The 23,180-nt window shown below is 49.2% G+C and overlaps 1 protein-coding gene across 6 annotated transcripts in view; it reads right to left on the bottom strand.

Annotated features, from left to right (window-relative positions):
- Positions 1–215: 215 nt before the first annotated feature.
- The window catches only part of LOC308580656 (uncharacterized protein), a 33,163-nt gene continuing 10,198 nt past the window's right edge, over positions 216–23,180 (bottom strand). Inside the window, exons 1-5 of one of the 6 annotated variants that reach the window (XM_081182621.1) lie at positions 20,576–20,646; positions 17,969–18,146; positions 6,261–6,387; positions 4,245–4,319; positions 216–1,959 (exon numbers count right to left, since the gene is read on the bottom strand). In XM_081182621.1, coding sequence (XP_081038747.1) covers positions 503–1,959; positions 4,245–4,319; positions 6,261–6,387; positions 17,969–18,043 — 1,734 coding nt within the window. In that variant the 5' untranslated portion in view covers positions 18,044–18,146; positions 20,576–20,646 and the 3' untranslated portion in view covers positions 216–502. Of the gene's footprint in view, positions 1,960–4,244; positions 4,320–6,260; positions 6,388–6,513; positions 7,717–8,109; positions 8,127–17,968; positions 18,147–20,575; positions 20,647–23,180 lie in introns of those variants that run through there. The other 5 variants (XM_081182623.1, XM_081182626.1, XM_081182624.1 and 2 more) reach the window with 5 other exon arrangements.

The raw sequence follows: 23,180 nt of genomic DNA, 5'->3' as shown, positions 1-23,180 counted from the left end.
TTATGCTGCTGTTCTTATAACAAGGAGTTGGACTGGACCCTTGGAGTCCATTTAAACTCTACAGTTCTAGGATTCCAGAGCCAATCCTGCTTCCTAAACACCACTGTTGTGTTCTACTTTTCACAACTCTCCATTCCTAACTATGTCTGCCAAAGATCAAATATCAATGGATTCTCAGGACATGTTCAACTCACAATGAGCACTCCAGAGCCACATTCTGAATACCCCAAACAGTACATTGTATCTTTCATTATACTTACTATTATGAGACATTACCTTCACTGTCTTAATACGTATATGCACAAAATTCCATACAAACACCAGAACATCAAATACACTCCATACATTTACAATTGATTTTTCCCTATATGGGTTTGTGGAAATGAGGGACAAAGTGTCCAACATCTGTTGGAAAAACTTGGCACACTCCATACATCTAAATGGGTTCTCCCCTGTGAGAGTTCATAACTCAGTTATAACAGAAGCACTTCTCACACTCCATTCATTTAAATGGTTTCTCACCCGTGTGAGTTTGTTGATGTACTGTAAGTTTTGTACTTGCACTAAAGCTCTTTCCACACTCCATACATTTAAATGGTTTTTCCCCTGTATGAGTTCGTTGATGTATTGTAAGTTTTCCATTTTCACTAAAGCTCTTTCCACACTCCAAACATTTAAAGGGTTTCTCCCCTGTGTGAGTTTGTAGATGTCTTGTAAGACCTCCACTATGACTGAAGCATTTCCCACAATCCATACATTTAAATGGTTTCTCCCCTGTGTGAGTTCTTTTATGTCTAGTAAGGTGTGAACACTGTCTGAAGTTCATTCCACACTCCATACACTTAAATGGTTTCTCCCCTGTGTGAATTTGTTGATGCTTTGCAAGAGATCCACTATGACTGAAGCACTTTCCACAATCCATACATTTAAATGGTTTCTCCCCTGTGTGAGATCGTTGATGTATAGTAAGGTGTGAACACTGACTGAAGCACTTCCCACACTCCAAACATGTAAATGGTTTCTCCCCGGTGTGACTTTGCTGGTGCACAGTGAGTCTTGAACTACAAATGAAGCTCGCTCCACACTCCAAACATTTATATGGTTTCTCCCCTGTATGAGTTCGTTGGTGCAGGGTAAGCTGTGAACACCGACTGAAGCTCTGCCCACACTCCATACATTTAAATGGTTTCTCCCCTGTATGAGTTCGTTGATGTAGAGTAAGTTGTGAACACGAACTGAAGCTCTGCCCACACTCCATACATTTAAATGGTTTCTCTCCTGTATGAGTTCGTTGATGTAGAGTTAGGTGTGAACACTGACTGAAGCACTTCCCACACTCCAAACATCTAAATGGTTTCTCCCCTGTATGGGTTCGTTGATGTAGAGTAAGGCGTCCATTGTGACTGAAGCTCTGCCCACACTCCATACATTTAAACGGTTTCTCCCCTGTGTGAATTCGTAGATGTGCTGTTAGAGTTCTATTCCGACTGAAGCTCTGCCCACATTCCATACATTTAAAAGGTTTCTCCCCTGTGTGAATTTGTAGATGTGTTGTAAGAGTTCCATTCTGACTGAAGCTCTGCCCACACTCCGTACATCTAAAGGGTTTCTCACCGGTGTGAGTTCGTTGATGTATAATAAGTTTTCCATTTTCACGGAAGCTCTTTCCACACTCCATACATTTAAATGGTTTCTCACCCGTGTGAGTTCGTTGATGCACAGTAAGATTACCGCTTTCACTGAAGCACTTCCCACACTCCATACATCTAAATGGTTTCTCCCCTGTGTGAATTCGTTGATGTGCAGTAAGATTTCCATTTTTACTGAAGCTCTTTCCACACTCCATACATTTAAAGGGTTTCTCCTCTGTGTTATTTTGTAGATTTGTGCTAAGGTGTTCCCTCACACTGACGTACTTTACAGATGGCCCCTCATAATTCTGGTTGCCTTCTTCATCACCTGGTTTTAAGTGGGGGATAAGAAAATATTGTTAGGATTTCAAGGAACAGAACAAGAGAATACACAGCAAGACCAATCAGCACCTTCTCTTATTTCAACACCTCCAACAGTCTCCCCTCTCCTATATACCACATTTTAAGGACAGGAAATAATCCCAGAAAATAGTCTCTTATTGCAGGAGACACATGTTGCAAGTTGACACACCGGAGCATTAGTAACCAAAATATTTGTTGAAGAGTTTATAACCAGCAATAAACTAAAAAGATCAATGTGGTAATGCATATAAACATGGTTTTTACCCGTAACAATTTTTTTAAAGGAGGAGTTTTGGATTTGATATCCCGCCTTTCACTCCCCTCAGGAGTCTCAAAGCGGCTAACATTCTCCTTTCTTTTCCTCCCCCACAACAAACACTCTGTGAGGTGAGTGGGGCTGAGAGACTTCAAAGAAGTGTGACTGGCCCAAGGTCACCCAGCAGCTGCATGTGGAGGAGCGGAGACGCGAACCCGGTTCCCCAGATTACGTGACTACCGCTCTTAACCACTACACCACAAAGATGACCAAGGAAGAATTATCAGGGTACAGGCAATTGTTGAAGGAGAAAAAATGGTCTGGGTGAGTCTTTGCGCCAAATGAGAAAAAATGGAGATACAAACACTCACTAGAAAGACAACTGATATTTTATTACAATGGTAAGAATTCTTCTGGGAAAATAATTCAATATGCATAACTAAAGAACTAAGATTTCATAGAATCATAGAATCATAGAGTTGGAATAGACCACAAGGGCCATCGAGTCCAACCCCCTGCCAAGCAAGAAACACCATCAGAGCACTCCTGACATATGGTTGTCAAGCCTCTGCTTAAAGACCTCCAAAGTAGGAGACTCCACCACACTCCTTGGCAGCAAATTCCACTGTCGAAAAGCTCTTACTGTCAGGAAGTTCTTCCTAATGTTTAGGTGGAATCTTCTTTCTTGTAGTTTGGATCCATTGCTCCGTGTCCGCTTCTCTGGAGCAGCAGAAAACAACCTTTCTCCCTCCTCTATGTGACATCCTTTTATATATTTGAACATGGCTATCATATCACCCCTTAACCTCCTCTTCTCCAGGCTAAACATGCCCAGCTCCCTTAGCCGTTCCTCATAAGGCATCGTTTCCAGGCCTTTGACCATTTTGGTTGCCCTCCTCTGGACACGTTCCAGTTTGTCAGTGTCCTTCTTGAATTGTGGTGCCCAGAACTGGACACAGTACTCCAGGTGAGGTCTGACCAGAGCAGAATACAGTGGCACTATTACTTCCCTTGATCTAGATGCTATACTCCTATTGATGCAGCCCAGAATTGCATTGGCTTTTTTAGCTGCCGCGTCACACTGCAGAGTAAGGCGTCCATTTAAGACCCCAAAAAGTGCAAATTCTACTGAGGACTATTTCTGATCACAACTCAATTCTCAATATTTGTTATGAGAAGAGGATGAACTGGTAAAACCAGCTATGATTCACTGGACAAGAGATACAGGCCATAATATAGAGGTGAGTGCTTGGGAGAAATGTGGAAGAGATTTAAAATTTACAGCATGTTGCACACTGAAGAATTTTATGAAAATGATGTACAGGTGGTATCTGACACCGAGCAAATTAGCTAAGATGTATAAAACTGATTTAGGTATCTGCTGGAAATGAAAGGGAAAAGTAGGTGTTTTTTTATCATATTCCCAAAAAAAGCTCAACAACTCTGACAATGAGTAGATCACTGCCCGTGAGTAGATTGCAGTCTCTTAGAAGTTGGATGTCCCTGGAATATGGGATATATATACTAATTTATTGGGAGCTAAAACACCACTTTGACTTTCACCTTTGGAAGCCATGGTGGTGAAAATAAAACTATGGCGGAACGTTGGGTGACTTATTTATTAAGAGTGGAGGGTGGAGAATTTAAATTAAAAGGGTTGAAGGATTTACCAGGAATGTTGACAACATGGTTACAATATCACCATTTGAATGAAATATTTAAAAAGGATATGAAGTGGGGATTTGGAGAACAACTATCACAATTATGGAATATGGATATAAAATTTACAGCATGTTATTGTTTAAGAGAAAATTCATGAGTCGAGAGACCGCTGTTGCCCTCCGGCCCTGCTGGTGGGTTTCTCCTTGAGAGTCTCTCTGAGAACAGGATGCAGGAAAAGATGGGGCCTCATCCTGATGGGCTCTTTTTATATTCCTACACACTGAAATGAGATACACAAAGATACAGTCTCACAACAAAGTGGTAGGACATACCTCTCAATTGGTCCAGGACAACATCTCCATATATTTCTGTTTCTGGCGAGATGAGCTCAGACTTGAGTATCTCTCCTATGTGGAATAAGTGAAACAGAAGTGTTATTTGCTTCATCTGTGACTGTAAAAGTATCCAAAACAATAATCTTTTCAAGTAACATCTGGTGTCCCAAAAACCAGCTAATGCTATTCTAGGCTGCATCCACAGAAGTCTAGTGTACAGATCAAGGGAAGTAATAATACCGCTCTATTCTGCCTTGGTCAGACCACACCTGGAATATGGTGTTTAATTCTGGGCACCACAATTTAAGAAGGATGTTGACAAGCTGGAACGTGTGCAGAGGAGGGCAACCAAGATGATCAAAGGTCTGGAAACCAAGCCTTATGAGGAGCGCTTGAAGGAGATGGGTATGTTTAGCCTGGGAAAGAGGAGCCTGAGAGGAGATAGGATAGCCAACTTTCAATATCTGAAGGGGTGTCACATGGAAGAGGGAGCAAGATTGTTTTCTCCTGCTCTGGAGGGTAGGATCCGAACCGACGGCTTCAAGTTACAAGAAAGGAGATTCCAACTAAACCTCAGGAACAACTTTCTGACTGTATGACCTGTTGGACAGTGGGACGGTCTCCCTTGGGAGGTGATGCACTCTCCTTCATGGGTCATTTTTAAGCACAGTTTGGAAGGCTGTCTCTCATGGATGCTTTATTTAAGATTCCTGCACTGCAGGGGGATGGACTAGACGACCCGCGGGGTACCTTCCAATTCTATCATAGAATCATAGAATCATAGAGTTGGAAGACACCACAAGGGCCATCGAGTCCAGCCCCCTGCCAAGCAGGCCAATACAGTGGTACCTCGCAAGACGAATGCCTCGCAAGACAAAAAACTCACAAGACGAAAGGGTTTTTTGTTTTTTGAGCTGCTTCGCAAGACGATTTTCCCTATGGGCTTGCTTCGCAAGACGGAAACGTCTTGCAAGTTTGTTTCCTTTTTCTTAACTCCGTTAATACAGTTGCGACTTGACTTCGAGGAGCAACTCAGAACGTGGTGTGGTAGCCTTTTTTGAGGTTTTTAAAGACTTTGGTGATTTTTGAAGCTTTTCCAAAGCTTTCCCGACACCGTACTTCACAAGACGAAAAAAATTGCAAGACGACAAAACTCACGGAACGAATTAATTTTGTCTTGCGAGGCACCACTGTAATAATAATAATAATAATAATAATTTATTATTTATACCCCGCCCATTTGGCTGGGTCTCCCCAGCCACCCTGGGCGGCTTCCGACAAAGGATTAAAATACAGTGGTCTGTTAAACATTAAAAGCTTCCCTAAAGAGGGCTGCCTTCAGATGTCTTCTAAAAGTTTGGTACTTGTTGTTCTCTTTGACATCTGGTGGGAGGGCGTTCCACAGGGCGGGCGCCACTACCGAGAAGGCCCTCTGCCTGGTTCCCTGTAACTTGGCTTCTCACAGCGAGGGAACCGCCAGAAGGCCCTTGGTGCTGGACCGGGCAGAATGATGGGGGTGGAGATGCTCCTTCAGGTATACTGGACCGACGCCGTTTAGGGCTTTAAAGGTCAGCACCAACACTTTGAATTGTGCTCAGTAACATACTGGGAGCCAATGTAGGTCTTTCAGGGGAGTCATTTGCCTGCGAGGAAAGAAATCTCTGTGCCCACGTAATTGGCCCGGTTTCAGAAATCAATTTAGGGGAACTCCATCTAATAAATATTAGATAATCACCAGAGCTCGCTGGCTGAATTAGTCCTACTTGGGCCAGTGAGGAGGCCAGGGTTAGAATTAGCTGTGGGGGGTCTCAGAGCTGGTAATCTTCATAAAAGTGGAGGGGGAGGGAAGAAAAGGGAAATAAAAGATAAGGCTGAATTCAAATTAAAAGCCAGGCAGAATAGCTCTGTCTTACAGGCCCTATGTTGCTCCTTCGTGGCATGAATAAATGGCTCAAGCAGCAGATTTGCATCTTTGACATCCATGAGTCAAGAGGGATAAAAATGCATCCTTACCCAGAGAGGCCACCATCCCATAATTCTCCTCCATGACTTCCTTGTGCAGAGCTCTTTGGCCTGGATCCAGCAGAGCCCACTCCTCCTCCGTGAAAAACACAGCCACCTCCTCAAAGGTCAAGAGGGACTGGAAGAAGAAGAGGAAGACAGAGCTGCTCTTAGATCTCCATCATCCCCACTCAACACAGAGGGAGGCTGGGTGGTCCCATCTGTGCCTCTTTCCTCCTCCCTGCTCCCGTTGCTCTTTCCCTACCTGAGGAAGCTGCCTGGCTCCTCTTTCCACTCCATCTTTAAGAAGGGATGGTCCAAACAGGGCCTCAGAGGCCATTGCGCTGCCTGTGGGAGAGATGGAGGACAAGGAGGCGGAAACTGGGCCACTTCCAGGACTCAGCTGTTGCCATGAAGCAACTCAAAGCAGGGAGCAGCTCTTTCAGGAGAACAATGCATAAATTATTATTATTATTATTATTTGAATTTATATACCGCCCTATACCCAGAGTTGGGCTTTAGATCACCTATAGTGTTATATGACCCTCCTGGCAACCTGGATGGGGATGAGGCCAGGCAGGAGTGAGGCTGCCAGAAAAGGCAGAGAAAGTCCCTCAGCACCTCTGCGCTGGGCCAATCCTGCAAGACAGGCCAGATCACCCCTGGGAGATTTGATTTTCCTTTCTAACAAAGTCCCAAGAGGATATCTGGAGAAGCCTCTTTTTGGAAAGAAAGAGCATCAAAATCTGCAGGGGGGGGGGGAAATTAATCTCATCCCCCCCCGGCCTTGAAGCTTTTTAAAGGGCTCCTGAGACCTTGATCAGTTTCAATTCCTGCCATCCATGGGCCCATTTCCCTTGCCAAGCAGGAGGGAAACCAACAAGGTGCTTTTTCATGCTTCAGGAAATGGAAAATGTGCCTCTTTCCCTCCAGTTTTGGGGCAGAAAAGCAGCACAGCAACCCCCCCCCCCAACATGGGAAAGCCAACAAGGCTCTTTCCTTTGTGCCAAAGCAACCTCAGCCTGTCAGACTAGGATTTCTGAAAGGGGAGTTGGGGGGCCTCCCCCTTCCTTCTCACATCAGCCTCTTTCTTACTCAGGAAGCCCCGGAGGCCGATTTCCCTTGACATTGTCCATCTCTCATCCCCCCCCCCACCCAACTCGAAATCTCCCCCAATCCAGAGGCGACTCTGTTCTCCAGCTGCTTCGCTTCTTCTCCCCTGCTTGCCCTCCCGATCTCCGACCCATTGAGGCAGGGGCTTCAGCAGCAGATTTCGGAGGGGGGAGCAGATCAGGGTCCTGGAGGAGCTCAGCCCCCCCCCCCGCGCCGTCCAGACCGGCTCCCTGACGCAGGAGGCAGAGCCAGGGAGGGAAGTGTGGGCAGGAGTGGGGCAGCAGTGAAAAGGGAGATGGAGGGTGTTAAGCAGAGAGGAGCACCACTAGGCGGAATGGGGCTGCCACCCCCCCCTTTGAACAGAGAAGGACTGACAGCTGAGTCAACATGCACAGGCTGCAAATCCCTTTGTAGTTAGGGTGCACTGGGGGGGTCACCCTTTTCTGGTTCGTCTCAAGCACCTTCGCCCCTCTCCTCTCCCCCCACCATGGGCGGCTGCCAGGATCTCTGCGCTTCAGAGATCTTGCAATGCAAACCCTGTTTGGGGGGGCCCACTTTGCAACACGATGGCCTGCATCACGCCCCCCCCCCACTGATTCCCAGAGGGAAAGTGGGGAGCCCTTCCCTGCTCTCCCCTCCCCCCCCACTCTCCTTTCCCAGCTGCTCTGTTTATAGATTCAGGGGGAGGAAATGCAAATACTTCTGCCAACCCCCAACCCCAAATCGCGCCCCCCAAAATACGTGGTACCTCTTCATCCTCCTCTGTGGGCCTCTTTCTCATCAGGGGGTGTGCATGGAGACCCCTCCCCCTCCAACTTTGCTTCTACTCCCCCCCCCAAAAAAAAACCCCACTTCCTGCCTCTCTAGGAAACGGAGCTCATTGGCCCAGAGGGAGGGATGAGTGGCAGGAGATCCGCCTCCTGCTCCCTTCAAAGAGAAATTCCCTTCCCAGCCAGCAATATCTACTGTACAGTATATTCCCATCTACAGTGTTTAGTGAGAAATCAATGCCTCCAGTTCCTGCGAGCGGTAGCGAAAGGCGAAAAGCCCCCGCCCCCCCGGGAAGGGGTTTAGAGCCGAAACTTATGACAACCCTAAAGGCTGGTCCAGTGTCAATGGGTACCTTTTCTAAAAACCAGGAGCTGATGGAGAAAGTTAGGCTTTGTTATTGGGGGGGGGGGCGGGTTGCAGCTCAGTGGTAGAGCAGTTGCTTTGCATGCAGAATGTCTATTTTCACATTTGGTGGGGGTCCATGTCTTCTGGGGGAAAGTTTTTTTTATCTGACCTCCAAAATCACTGAACAATCTATCCGTCCTAATTGCGGGGAAGACCTGTTTTCCTAGGGTGGCCGAGAAGCTCTATATTGCCATTTATTTGGTGAGATGGTCACGGGTTTAATCCCTGGCAGCGAAAGAGGAAACGCACACCTTACTTCTGAACCCCCCCCCCCCCGGAAAGAGGGTGGAAGGGGTTCAGAGCAGCAACTTACAATAATATTAAAGGGTGCCCAGACCCCCCCCCCCGAGTGCCGCCAAGCGTCCTTGTTTTCCAGGGACACCTCTGGATTTACAGAAGCCATCCTGGTTTCTGATTTACCGTATTTTGCGCCCCATAAGACGCTCCGGCCCATAAGACGCACCTAGTTTTTTGGGGGGGAAATAAAGGGAAAAAATTATTTCCCCCCCAGGCGCGGGGCTGGGGCAGCCCGAGCTTCCCCCGACCCCAGCCCCCAAACAGGCAGCTCTCTGCAAGCCGTGGGAGCCCAGCGGTGGTTCCCGCTGCTTGAGGAGAGATCCGCGAAGCCTGCACGTGCTGGGATCAGCGCTTGCAGGCTTCGGGATGCCTGCAACTCTCCCCAAGCAGTGGGAACGTTCCCGCTGCTTGGGGAGAGATCCGCGAAGCCTGCGCGTGCTGGGATCAGCGCGCGCAGGCATCGGGATGCCTGCAACTCTCCCCAAGCAGTGGGAACGTTCCCGCTGCTTGGGGAGAGATCCGCGAAGCCTGCACGTGCTGGGATCAGCGCGCGCAGGCTTCGGGATGCCTGCAACTCTCCCCAAGCAGTGGGAACGTTCCCGCTGCTTGGGGAGAGATCCGCGAAGCCTGCACGTGCTGGGATCAGCGCTTGCAGGCTTCGGGATGCCGGCAACTCTCCCCAAGCAGTGGGAACGTTCCCGCTGCTTGGGGAGAGATCCGCGAAGCCTGCGCGTGCTGGGATCAGCGCGCGCAGGCTTCGGGATGCCTGCAACTCTCCCCAAGCAGTGGGAACGTTCCCGCTGCTTGGGGAGAGATCCGCGAAGCCTGCGCGTGCTGGGATCAGCGCGCGCAGGCTTCGGGATGCCTGCAACTCTCCCCAAGCAGTGGGAACGTTCCCGCTGCTTGGGGAGAGATCCGCGAAGCCTGCACGTGCTGGGATCAGCGCGCGCAGGCTTCGGGATGCCTGCAACTCTCCCCAAGCAGTGGGAACGTTCCCGCTGCTTGGGGAGAGATCCGCGAAGCCTGCACGTGCTGGGATCAGCGCTTGCAGGCTTCGGGATGCCGGCAACTCTCCCCAAGCAGTGGGAACGTTCCCGCTGCTTGGGGAGAGATCCGCGAAGCCTGCGCGTGCTGGGATCAGCGCGCGCAGGCTTCGGGATGCCTGCAACTCTCCCCAAGCAGTGGGAACGTTCCCGCTGCTTGGGGAGAGATCCGCGAAGCCTGCGCGTGCTGGGATCAGCGCGCGCAGGCTTCGGGATGCCTGCAACTCTCCCCAAGCAGTGGGAACGTTCCCGCTGCTTGGGGAGAGATCCGCGAAGCCTGCGCGTGCTGGGATCAGCGCGCGCAGGCTTCGGGATGCCTGCAACTCTCCCCAAGCAGTGGGAACGTTCCCGCTGCTTGGGGAGAGATCCGCGAAGCCTGCGCGTGCTGGGATCAGCGCGCGCAGGCTTCGGGATGCCTGCAACTCTCCCCAAGCAGTGGGAACGTTCCCGCTGCTTGGGGAGAGATCCGCGAAGCCTGCACGTGCTGGGATCAGCGCTTGCAGGCTTCGGGATGCCGGCAACTCTCCCCAAGCAGTGGGAACGTTCCCGCTGCTTGGGGAGAGATCCGCGAAGCCTGCACGTGCTGGGATCAGCGCTTGCAGGCTTCGGGATGCCGGCAACTCTCCCCAAGCAGTGGGAACGTTCCCGCTGCTTGGGGAGAGATCCGCGAAGCCTGCACGTGCTGGGATCAGCGCTTGCAGGCTTCGGGATGCCTGCAACTCTCCCCAAGCAGTGGGAACGTTCCCGCTGCTTGGGGAGAGATCCGCGAAGCCTGCACGTGCTGGGATCAGCGCTTGCAGGCTTCGGGATGCCGGCAACTCTCCCCAAGCAGTGGGAACGTTCCCGCTGCTTGGGGAGAGATCCGCGAAGCCTGCACGTGCTGGGATCAGCGCTTGCAGGCTTCGGGATGCCGGCAACTCTTCCCAAGCAGTGGGAACGTTCCCGCTGCTTGGGGAGAGATCCGCGAAGCCTGCACGTGCTGGGATCAGCGCTTGCAGGCTTCGGGATGCCGGCAACTCTCCCCAAGCAGTGGGAACGTTCCCGCTGCTTGGGGAGAGATCCGCGAAGCCTGCACGTGCTGGGATCAGCGCTTGCAGGCTTCGGGATGCCGGCAACTCTCCCCAAGCAGTGGGAACGTTCCCGCTGCTTGAGGAGAGGTCCGCGAAGCCTGGAGAGCGAGAGGGGTCGGTGCGCACCTACCGCTCTCGCTCTCCAGGCTTCAGCGAAAGCCTGCATTCGCCCCATAAGACGCACCCACATTTCCCCTTCATTTTTGGAGGGGAAAAAGTGCGTCTTATAGGGCGAAAAATACGGTAATCCTGGAAAGTCCTATTTTCCATAGGATGTCCCTATATCCATTGGTTAAATTTTGGAGGGAGAAATGCGACCCCTGAACCAAAGAGATAAGTGATATCTGAAAGGCAGCCCTGTATAGCGAAGCTGTTTAATGTTTTATTATGTTTTTATATATGTATGTTGGATGATGATGATAATTAGGTGGCCTTATTTCAAAAAGTGAAAATCCGGACACAAAATCAGTCCAGGTTTTTCTTTAGTTTTTCCCAAAGTTTTTGAACTTATTTTGCAAAAAAAATATAATGCAGTTTTTGAGCTATCTTTTAGCAAAATCAGCAAAAATGGCACTGCCGACACGGGACATTTTGCCAATTTTCACCCAGACACTGCTTCCAACTACAGTATCCTGGGTATGTTTGAGAAATTCCAGACATATGGAAACCCTACTGTTGAATAGAACGTCCCTATTCGGAGAAATTGCGGTAGGTATGCGGTGGTCCTGTGTCTTTACAATGCGTACTTTTCAAAAAGTGGGGGCCAATGGACAAAGTTGGGCTTTGCTTTGAGGGGGTGAAGCTCAGTAGCAGAGCAGTTGCTTCACATGCAGAAGGCCTCAGATGCAATGCTTTGCATGCAGAAGGAAGTCCCAGGTGCAGTCTTAATATCTTAATGACCATGTCAGGGATTACAGTGGTGCCCCGCAAGACGAATGCCTCGCAAGACGGAAAACCCGCTAGACGAAAGGGTTTTCCGTTTTGGAGGTGCTTCACAGAACGAGTTTCCTATGGGCTTGCTTCGCAAGACGAAAATGTCTTGTAAGTTCCTGCGGGTTTTTTTCCTTTCCCCCCCTTTTCCCCAATCCGCTAAGCCGCTTATCAGCTGATCCGCTAAGCCGCTTATCAGCTGATCCGCTAAGCCGCTTATCAGCTGTTCCGCTAAGCCGCTTATCAGCTGATCCGCTAAGCCGCTTATCAGCTGATCCGCTAAGCCGTTTATCAGCTGATCCGCTAAGCCGCTTATCAGCTGATCCGCTAAGCCGCTTATCAGCTGATCCGCTAAGCCAGTGTTTCCCAAACTTTTTTGGGCAACGGCACACCTGTTTACTGAAAAAAAATCTCACGGCACACCACCATTAAAGCCCCGCCCCGTGACGTCAGCACGCAGCGTCACGCCGGGAGGGACGCACGAAAGTGAAAGTTTTTTCCCTCCCCCTTGCCGGGGAACCTCCAAGCTTTGGGGGTGGGAGGAGGCAGCAGAGCGAGGGACTGAGGGACGGCGGCAACTGAGGCGGCGGCGGCTGTTGTGGTGGTGGCGGCGGCGATAGCGGGCGGAGGAGGGGGCGGCAGCGGGGCTTGAGGAGCCGTCGCCGGGAGTTGCTGCTGCTGTTGTTGCTGCTGCTGCCCGGACATGCCGGCCTCCTCCTCCTCCGCTGTCTCGCGCTCCTCCCTTTTGCACGCGCTGCCCCGCCGCTCGGCACCACCACCGCGGAGCCGCCCCCGGCTCGACGCGGATCCTCGCCGCCGCCGCCTCTCACCGCCCGACTCACCCGCCTCCCTCCCACGGCACACCAGCCAATGTCTCACGGCACAGTAGTGTGCCGCGGAACACCGGTTGGGAAACACTGCGCTAAGCCGCTTATCAGCTGATCCGCTAAGCCGCTTATCAGCTGATCCGCTAAGCCGCTTATCAGCTGATCTGCTAAGCCCTCTAAGCCGCTAATAGCGCTAATCCGCTAATGGGCTTGCTTCGCAAGACGAAAAAACCGCAAGACAAAGAGACTCGCTGAACAGATTCTTTTCGCCTTGCGAGGCACCACTGTATTAAGATGTCATTCCTATTGGTGTTTTGCAACTCTGACCTGTTGCAGGACCTTAGCCAGACCTTAGCAGAGCATACGCAGAGTTCCAGAAAGCAATCAGTTGCAGGCAGGATGGACGAAGCTGGAACAAGACGCTGCTAATGGTAACTTGGTTACTTAGATGTGTTTATTATTTACAGTGGACTCTACAAGTTACTGTATACAGGAACAGATATGGATCTTAACCAGTTCTCTCTTAACAAACTCCAAACAACTCTCAGGACTCAGAGCACCACACAGACCAACAAACTATCCAGTCAGTAAGATCATAAGTCATCAGTTGTGGTAGCTGCTATTAGATTGGCCTTTCCAAGTTTTAAAGTTAATACAAAATCATTAACCTATTTCTAAGAGGCATTCGACTGAGAATGTTGTCAATCTGGACCATTGCTGAAGATGATTTACCACAACATAAAGAGGACTAAATTTGTTTGCCGCTCATAGGCCTATTCTTCCTCACCAGTCTAACATGACTAGTATAGCCTCCTATACTACCTGATTTCTGAAACAGGGCCAATTATGTGGGCACAGAGATTTCTTTCCCCACAGGCAAATGACCCCCCCCCGAAAGACCTGAATTGGTTCTCAGCATGTTTCCAAGCACAATTCAAAGTGTTGGTGCTGACCTTTAAAGCCCTAAATGGCCTCGGTCCAGTATATCTGAAGGACCGTCTCTACTCCCATCATTCAACCCGGACACTGAGGTCCAGGACCGAGGGCCTTCTGGCGGTCCCCTCCCTGCAAAGAAGTGAGGTTACAGGAAACAAGCAGAGGGCCTTCTCGGTAGTGGTGCCTGCCCTATGGAACACCCTCCCATCAGATGTCAAGGAAATAAACAACTATCTGAAGTTTAGAAGACATCTGAAGGCAGCCCTTTTTAGGGAAGTTTTTAATGACAGATGTTTTAATGTATTTTTAATATTTTGTTGGAAGCCGCCACAGTGGCTGGGGAAACCCAGCCAGATGGGCAGGGTATCTATGTATGTATGTATGTATGTATGTATAAATAATTGGGACGCAGGTGGCGCTGTGGGTAAAAGCCTCAGTGCCTAGGGCTTGCCGATCGAAAGGTCGGCGGTTCGAATCCCTGCGGCGGGGTGCGCTCCCGTCGTTCGGTCCCAGCGCCTGCCAACCTAGCAGTTCGAAAGCACCTCCGGGTGCAAGTAGATAAATAGGGACCGCTTACAAGCGGGAAGGTAAACGGCGTTTCCGTGTGCGGCTCTGGCTCGCCAGAGCAGCGATGTCACGCTGGCCACGTGACCCGGAAGTGTCTTCGGACAGCGCTGGCCCACGGCCTCTTGAGTGAGATGGGTGCACAACCCTAGAGTCTGGCAAGACTGGCCCGTACGGGCAGGGGTACCTTTACCTTTTATAAATAAATAAATAATAAATAAATAAAATATAAACACTGGCAATGCCCACATTCCCCTGTGCCGTAGCCAAGATTAAGCAATATATGATGGTTTAAAGATTACTTTCTGCATGTAGATGGTTTCAGCCTCTCTGTGTTTTCATTGTTCCTTTATTGCAATTATAAAAATGGGTTTTATGCTGCTCCTCTGATAACAGGGAGTTGCACTAGAAGACCGAAGTCCCTTTCAATTCTACAGATCTAGGACTGCAGAGTCCGTCCTGCTTCCTAAACACCACTGCCGTGCTCCACTTTCCCCAACTCTCCATTCCCAACTCTCTCTGCCAAAGACCAAATAGTAATGAGCTCTCAGCACATGTTCACTCTCAATGAGCACTCCAGGGTGATATTCTGCACATCCGTAACAGTACACTGTATATTTCATTATACTTACTATTATGAGACATTACCTTTGTTGCTTTAATACATATATGCACAACACTCCATACAAACACCAGAACATCAAATATTCTCCGTGCATTTAGAATGGATTTCCCCCTATGAGAGTTTGTGGATATGAGGGATAAAGTGAATTCTGTGGGGAAAACTTGACATCTCCATGGGTTCTCCCCTATGTGAGTCTGTAAGTGATTATTAAGAACTCCATTATAACTGAAACACTTTCCACACTTCAAACATTTAAACCGTTGCTTCTCTGTGAGATCATTGATATTTTCCAAGAGTTATGCTCTTACTGAAGCACTTTCCACAATCCATACATTCATATGGTTTCTCCCCTGTGTGTTTGTTGATGTTTTTTAAGGTTTCCTTTCTGACTGAAGCTCTTTCCACACTCCTTACATCTAAAGGGTTTCTCCCCTGTGTGAGTTCGTAGATGTACAATAAGTGCTCCATTGTGAATAAAGCTCTTTCCACACTCTGTACATCTAAAGGGTTTCTCCCCTGTGTGAGTTCGGTGATGTCTTGTAAGTTTTCCACCTTCACGGAAACCCTTCCCACACTCCATACATCTATATGGTTTCTCCCCTGTGTGAGTTCGGTGATGTCTTGTAAGTTTTCCACCCTCACTAAAACCCTTCCCACACTCCATACATCTATATGGTTTCTCTTCTGTGTGGGTTTGTTGATGTTTTGCAAGGTACGCACTTTTAGTGTAGCTCTTTCCACACGCCAAACATTTATATGCTTTCTCCCGTGTGTGAATTTGTTGATGTTTGGTAAGGTTATTACTCTGCCTGAAGCTCTTTCCACACACCATACATCTATATGGTTTCTCCCCTGTGTGAGTTCGGTGATGTCTTTTAAGTTTTCCAGCTTCACTGAAACCCTTCCCACACTCCATACATCTATATGGTTTCTCCTCTGTGTGGGTTTGTTGATGTTTTGCAAGTGACCCACTTACAGTGTAGCTCTTTCCACACGCCAAACACTTATATGGTTTCTCCCCTGTGTGAGTTTGTTGATGTTTGGTAAGGTTATTACTCTGCCTGAAGCTCTTTCCGCACTCCATACACCTAAATGGTTTCTCCCCTGTGTGAGTCCGTTTATGTTGAGTAAGGCTTGCACTCCTAAAGAAACCCTTCCCACACTCCATACATCTATATGGTTTCGCCTCTGTGTGGGTTTGTTGATGTTTTGCAAGTGACCGATTTTCAGTGTAGCTCTTTCCACACGCCAAACATTTATATGGTTTCTCCCCTGTGTGAGTTTGTTGATGTTTGGTAAGGTTATTACTCTGCCTGAAACTCTTTCCACACTCCATACACCTAAATGGTTTCTCCCCTGTGTGAGTCCGTTTATGTTGAGTAAGGCTTGCACTCCTAATGAAACCCTTCCCACACTCCATACATCTAAATGGTTTCTGCCCTGTGTGAATTCGTTGATGTACAGTAAGGTGTAAATACTGTCTGAAGCTCTTTCCACACTCCATGCATTTAAATGGTTTCTCCCCTGTGTGAATCTGTTGATGTCTAGTAAGGTTTGAAGACTGTCTGAAGCTCTTTCCGCACTCCATACATCTGAATGGTTTCTCCCCTCTGTTATTTTGTAGATGTGTGCTAAATTGTTCACCCACACTAAAGTACTTCACAGGTGGCACCTCATAATTCTGATTGTCTTCTACATTACCTGGTTGAAAGTTGGGGGAAAGAAAATATTGTTAGGTCTTCAAGGAAGAAAACAAGCGAAATTAACACGCAGCAAGACCAATCCGCACTTTCTCTTATTTTAACAAATCCAGCACTCCTCCCTCTCCCATGTACCACATTTTAGGAAAGGAAATCTGAAAATAATATCAAGAACCCTTAGTATCCAGTTCTACCTTCAAATCCCATGTAACACTGAGCACCAAGAGAAACCTTCTATGCTGAGATGAGGCATCTGTGGCCCTCAAGATGTGGTTGGACTCTAAGTAGCATCAACCCAAGAAAAGATGGCCAATGACCAGGGATGACGGGAGTTGTAGTGCAGCAACATCTGAAGGGACACACTTCTCGGTAGCGGCGCCCGCCCTGTCGAACATCCTCCCATCAGATGTCAAGGAAATAAACAACTATCTGACTTTTAGAAGACATCTGAAGGCAGCCCTGTTTAGGGAAGTTTTTAATGTTTGATTCTATTTTTAATATTTTGTTGGGAACCGCCCAGAGTGGCTGGGGAAACCCGGGCAGATGGGTCGGAAATAAATAAATTATCATCATCATCATCATCCAATTGCAGAATAGCCTTTACCAAGGCATCATGGACTTTGAAGAAGCACCAACTCAGGATGAAGAAGAAGAGTTTGGATTTGATATCCCGCTTTATCACTACCCGAAGGAGTCTCAAAGCAGCTAACATTCTCCTTTCCCTTCCTCCCCCACAACAAACACTCTGTGAGGTAAGTGAGGCTGAGAGACTTCAAAGAAGTGTGACTAGTCCAAGGTCACCCAGCAGCTGCATGTGGAGGAGCAGGGAAGCCAACCCAGTTCACCAGATTACAAGTCTACCGCTCTTAACCACTACACCACACTGGATGAAAGGGAGAAACAAGCTAAGAGGAAAGTACGTTTGGCAAACCCTCACTGTAATTAACTCCTGCCTGGAAACCTATGTCCCCACTGTGGAAGGATGTGTGGATCCAGAATTGGACTCTACAGTCACTTACGGACACACCGTTAAGACCATGTTCATGGAAGACAATCTTATTTGGCTACGAGGCTTCGCCAAAGAGGAAGACACGGCATGAATAAATGGCTCAAACAGTAGTTTCACACCTTCAACGTCTAACAGCCAGGAGGAATAAAAATCTGCCCTTACCTAGAGAGGCCACCATCTCATAATTCTCCTCCATGACTTCCTTGTGCAGAGCTCGTTGGCCAGGATCCAGCAGAGCCCACTCCTCCTCCGTGAAAAACACAGCCACCTCCTCAAAGGTCAAGAGGGCCTGGAAGAGGAGGAAGAAGAGGAAGAGGAAGAAGACAGAGCTACTCTTAGATCCCCATCATCCCCACTCAACACAGAGGGAGGCTGGGTGATCCCATCTGTGTCTCTTCCCTCCTCCCTGCTCCCGTTGCTCTTTCCCTACCTGAGGAAGCTGCCTGGCTCCTCTTTCCACTCCACCTCTGAGAAGAGGCCGTTCAGAGGGGGGCTCGGAGGCCATTGTGTTGCCAGTGGAAAAGACGGAGGAGGAGGAGGCATAAACTGGGCCACTTCTGGGACTCTCTCAGCTGTTGCCAAGATGCACTTCAATGCAGGGAGCAGCCCTTTTAGGAGAACAATGCAGAAATTATTATTATTATTATTACTGATTGAATTTATATACCACCCTACACCCAGAGGTCTCAGGGTGGTTCACAGAAAGATGGATTTAATTAGGGCGGGATACATTTACACAGATAGCATACCTGTTAGAAATTACAAATATCAATACTCATAAACTAATGCTCACAAATTCTAATTACAAAGGCAGTGAACTGGAAGGATGTAATCCTTTCTACAGGATCTTTATAATACTATAAGTTGCCTCAGTCTTTAGGGGACATTCAGCTTCAAATCCCAAACTCTGAATGAAGCTTCGCAGAAAGCGTTATAGCCAGTACCTCTGCAGACCTCACTGTTCCTTTCCCCCAAACAGCCACCCAGGAAACCACTTTCTGACCTTTCGGTACATTTAGAATAAAGAAAATAAGGAAACTCCCAAATTATGGGCAGAATTTGCAGTCAGAGGAAAACCAACACCTGGAGGGCACCAGGGTGCAGAAGTTCCATCCAAGCGGAGCAGATGGAAATATTTAGAGCACTCTATGTGCTAACATGGATTGTAGTTTAGGAGACAGAGATATGAAGTTCAGTGGCTTATGGACCCCTAGTCCTTCCTCTTAGGAACCTCTGTGTGTGTGTGTGTGTGTGTGTGTCCCCTTTTATCTTTCCTCACAGTGGAAGGACAGGAGGAGAAATAATCAGGGGGTCCAAACTGGGCACAGGGCATCCCTCCTGAGCAGGGGGATGGGAGACAGGGTCTCCCTGGTGGAGGCAGAGCACCCAAACTGCAGGGTGGGGAACCAGGGGCTGAATTGGCCCTCAAGTCACCTCTGTCTCTCTCTCTGGCCCTCAGGAATTTCCCCAGTGCCACACCCTCTTTCCAACACTTCCCAGCTGCCTCCTGAGGTATTTCTGTGGGGCTGGGAAAAATCCCTGGAAGGCAGGCAGCTCCTGGACAAAGCTCAGAGTCTGCCCCATAGCCCCACCAATTCTGTCCTCTGGCCCTGCCCATCAATCTGGCTGTCATCCTGGCCCACCTTGCAGGGTTCTGGTGTGAGCATTGCCCAGGTGGTGGGTTTAAGATCACCTACAGTATTATAAAGGCCCTCCTGGCAACCTGGAAGGGGACGAGGCCAGGCAGGAGTGAGGCTGCCAGAAAAGGCAGAGAAAGTCCCTCAGCACCTCTGCGCTGGGCCAATCCTGCAAGACAGGCCAGATCTCCCACCCCTGGGGGCTTAGATTCTCCTTCCCGACAAAGTCCCAAGAGGATATCTGGAGAAGCCTCTTTTTGGAAAGAAGGAGCATCAAAAACTCATCCCCCCTCCTCTTTCCTCCAAGTCCAGCTGGAGAGGGGGCATTTCTTTAATTCCTCCAATCTTTGCCTTGAAGCTTTTTAAAGGGCTCCTGAGACCTTGATCAGTTTCAATTCCTGCCATCCATGGGCCCATTTCCCTTGCCAAGCAGGAGGAAAACCGACAAGGTGCTTTTTCATGCTTCAGGAAATGGAAAATGTGCCTCTTTCCCTCCAGTATTGGGGCACAAAAGAAGCACAGCAACCCCCCCCAACATGGGAAACCCAACAAGGCTCTTTCCTTTGTGCCAAAGCAACCTCAGCCGGCCAGACTAGGATTTCTGAAAGGGGAGCTGCCCCCCCCCTTCCTTCTCACATCAGCCTCTTTCTTACTCAGGAAGCTCCGGAGACTGATTTCCCTTTACACTGTCCATCTCTCACCCCCCCCAACTCAAAATCTACCCCCTCTCTCCCAATCCAGAGGCGACTCTGTTCTCCAGCTGCTTCCACTTCTTCTCCCCTGCTTGCCCTCCCGATCTCCGACCCACTGAGGCAGGGGCTTCAGCAGCAGATTTCGGAGGGGGGAGATCAGGGTCCTGGAGGAGCAAAGCCCCCCCTCCCGCACAGACCGGCTCCCTGACGCAGGAGGCAGAGCCAGGGGGGAGCGATGGGGGGGGGCAGCAGTCAGAAGGGAGATGGAAGCTGTTAAACAGAGAGGAGCATCACTAGGTGGAATGGGGCTGCCCCCCCCTTTGAACGGAGGACTGAATTCTGAGTCAACATGCACAAGGTGGGGCGGCAAATCCCTTTGTAATTAAGTTCCACCGGGGGGGGGCACCCTTTTGTAGTTCGTTTCAAGTGTCTTCGCTGCGCTTCGAAAAGGATCTTGCAATGCAAACCCTGTTGGGGGGGGGAAGACCCCACTTTGTAGCCAGGTGGTCTGCATCCCGCCCGCCCCCCATTCCCACAGAGAAAGGGCGAAGCCTCTCCCTCCTTTCCTTTCATTGTTTCCTTTCTACCCCCCCCCCCCCGCCTCAATCCTCCCGCCTCCTTTCCCAGCTGCCATTTGTAGATTCAGGGGGAGGGAAAGCAAATCCTTCTCCCACCCCCCTCCCCAAATAACCCCCAAATATGCGGCACCTCTTTTCCCTCTTCTCCAATCCCGCTTCTCTTCCGGGAATGAAGATGGATACCCCTCCCCTCCAAATTGCCTCTCCCCCCCCCAAAAAAAAATCCACTTCCTCCTTTCTAGGAAGCGGAGCTCCTTGACCCAGAGGGAGGGGGAGCGGCAGGAGATCCACCTCCCCCTCTCTGCAAACAGAAATGCCCTTCCCTAGCAGGCAAGCTCTATGTTCCCGTTTATTTAGTGAGAAATTCATGGGTTCGATTTCTGGCAGCAGTAGCAAAAAACGACACCACCCCCCCCCCCAATTTCTAAAAAGCCTCCTCCTGGGAAGGGGCTTAGAACAGTAACAAGGCAACCCTAAATGGTGGTCCAGTTGGGTACCTTTTTTAAAAAAAGAGGGAGCTGATGGAGAAACTTAGACTTTGTTATATTTTCCGGGGGGGGGGGCGCAGCTCAGTGATAGAGCAGTTGCTTTGCATGCAGAAGGTCTCGGATTCCTACTTTCATGTTTGGTGGGGGTGTACCATGGTCCATGAATTCTGGGGAAGAGCTTTTTATCTGACCTCCAAAATCTCTAAACAAATCTCTATCTGTCCTTATTCAGCACTTAACCTTATTACAACCATATTTGACCCCATATTCTACGCTTCAAACTAAATAATTAATTTCCTTTTTGTTCACAGCAGCTAGACTACAGTTACTACCCATGATGGAAGGAAATCTCTAAAATAACAATAGAGGCTTGGATTAATAACATCTGGACCATTGCTCTGTCATAATGCCTCACATGCCATTAGTGTCTAATCAAAGTTATCTCCAAAAGAGACACCTTTGACACAATCTGGCCCATCGCCCAGCCCTTCCTGGCTCGCTTTTATCAGCCAGGATGGGCAAGGATCAAGGAGACAGGTGGTCAGTTTCACTTGTCCAAGCAGCCTGTCCACATCCTCGGAGGTAACAGATTGAAATTGATCCCATGTAACAAGGCTAGACAGGACTCTAGCACTCTCCCGCCCTGGCCCTGCTCCCATGGTGGAATCTACTTCTTTCCGGATCTGAGCACTTTATCTGCGAAAAACTTTGCAAAATCATTGCAGAAAATATTGGGGTCTTTACCAGGCCCCAGTGGCAAAAGTGGTTCTGTTAAATTGCGAAGCACCTGAAACAGTCTCCTGCTGCTATTTTCTGTAGATACGATAGAGGCAGTGAAGAAAGTCCTCTTCGCTGTTACTATCGCCACTTGGTAGGCTCAATGTTGAGGTCTAACCCACGTCCGGTCAGATTCAAAATGGGTTTTCCACCACTGGCGCTCCAGCCGTCTCAGTGATTGTTTCATCACCCTCAGCTCCGGGGAAAACCACAGGGCTGTCCGGGCTCCATGCAATCAGAGAGGGCACTTCAGAGCCAGACAGTCAATAGCCCTGGTTAACTCCGCATTCCAGCGGGCCACCAAGGAATCATCTGGAGGGCTATCGACATGAGATAAAGCATCCCCTACCACTCTCTGGAAACCATTTGGATCCATTAAGTGGCGGGGGTGCATCCGAATTGGTCCCACCTCCCTGCAGAGGGGAAGGGTTGAGAAGTCCAGTTGCACTAGGAAGTGATCTGACCATGGCACTTCTTTAGTTTCGCTTTTACTCAGTGTCAGATCACCCATGTCAATAGAGGTGAACACCAAGTCTAAGGCATGTCCGTGACTATGAGTTGGGCCAAACTTATTCAGTGACAGCCCCATGGAGGCCATGTTTTCAATGAAGTCCCAAGCGGCCCCTTGTAAGGTCGTGTCGGCATGGATGTTAAAATCCCCTAGGTAGGACAACCAAACTAGGTGTCTCCAGGAGAACATCCACCACGACCTGAAGCAGCTCAGGTGGGGAATCCTTGGTGCAGTGTGGAGGACGATACACCAAAAGGAATCCTGTACTGCCCCTATTGCCCAACTTCCAGAACATGCACTCAGAGAACTGGGTCTTCCCAATAGGACACCCAGTGTAAACTAGTGACTTCCTAAAAATCACTGCAACCCCCTCTCCCCGCCCACATGACCTGGGTTGCGTGCGTACGAGAAACCTGGTGGACAAGCAGTGGGAAGGACATGCCTATCTGCTTCATCCAACCAAGTCTCTGTCACACATGCCAGGGCAAGTCCTCCATCCACGATCAAGTCATGGATGGAAGTGGTCTTATAAATCACTGACCTGGCATTGCACAGCAGCAACTTCAGTTCATGTGGATCTACCTTGTTGATTTTGGTATCCACCTGGTCAAGACCAGACCCGGAGGCAGGGATTGTCTTCAAACAACAACTAAACCTGCCTCCTCAGTAATGACATGGTCTGGTCTTAGCATAACTCCTCCTCCTACCCGTGATCACTGAGATTGGGTGTCGCAGCACATCCCCCCCACCTGTGGAACCTGCCCCAGCCATTCTGTTGGCTGGGACCCACTCCCCAGCTGCCCTGACCCCTCCCCTTAAGAACCAGATACAAACTATGGTATATAAAACAATATACAAAAACAAAGAAACAAACAGAAAACAATTCATAGTTATATTTAGAAGACATAGTTTAGAAGACATCTGAAGGCAGCCCTGTTTAGGGAAGCTTTTAATGTTTG

Source organism: Podarcis bocagei, assembly GCF_964188305.1.
Source record: "Podarcis bocagei genome assembly, chromosome: 2".
Lineage (NCBI taxonomy): Eukaryota > Metazoa > Chordata > Lepidosauria > Squamata > Lacertidae > Podarcis > Podarcis bocagei.
This window is presented reverse-complemented; position numbering and strand designations above follow the sequence as displayed.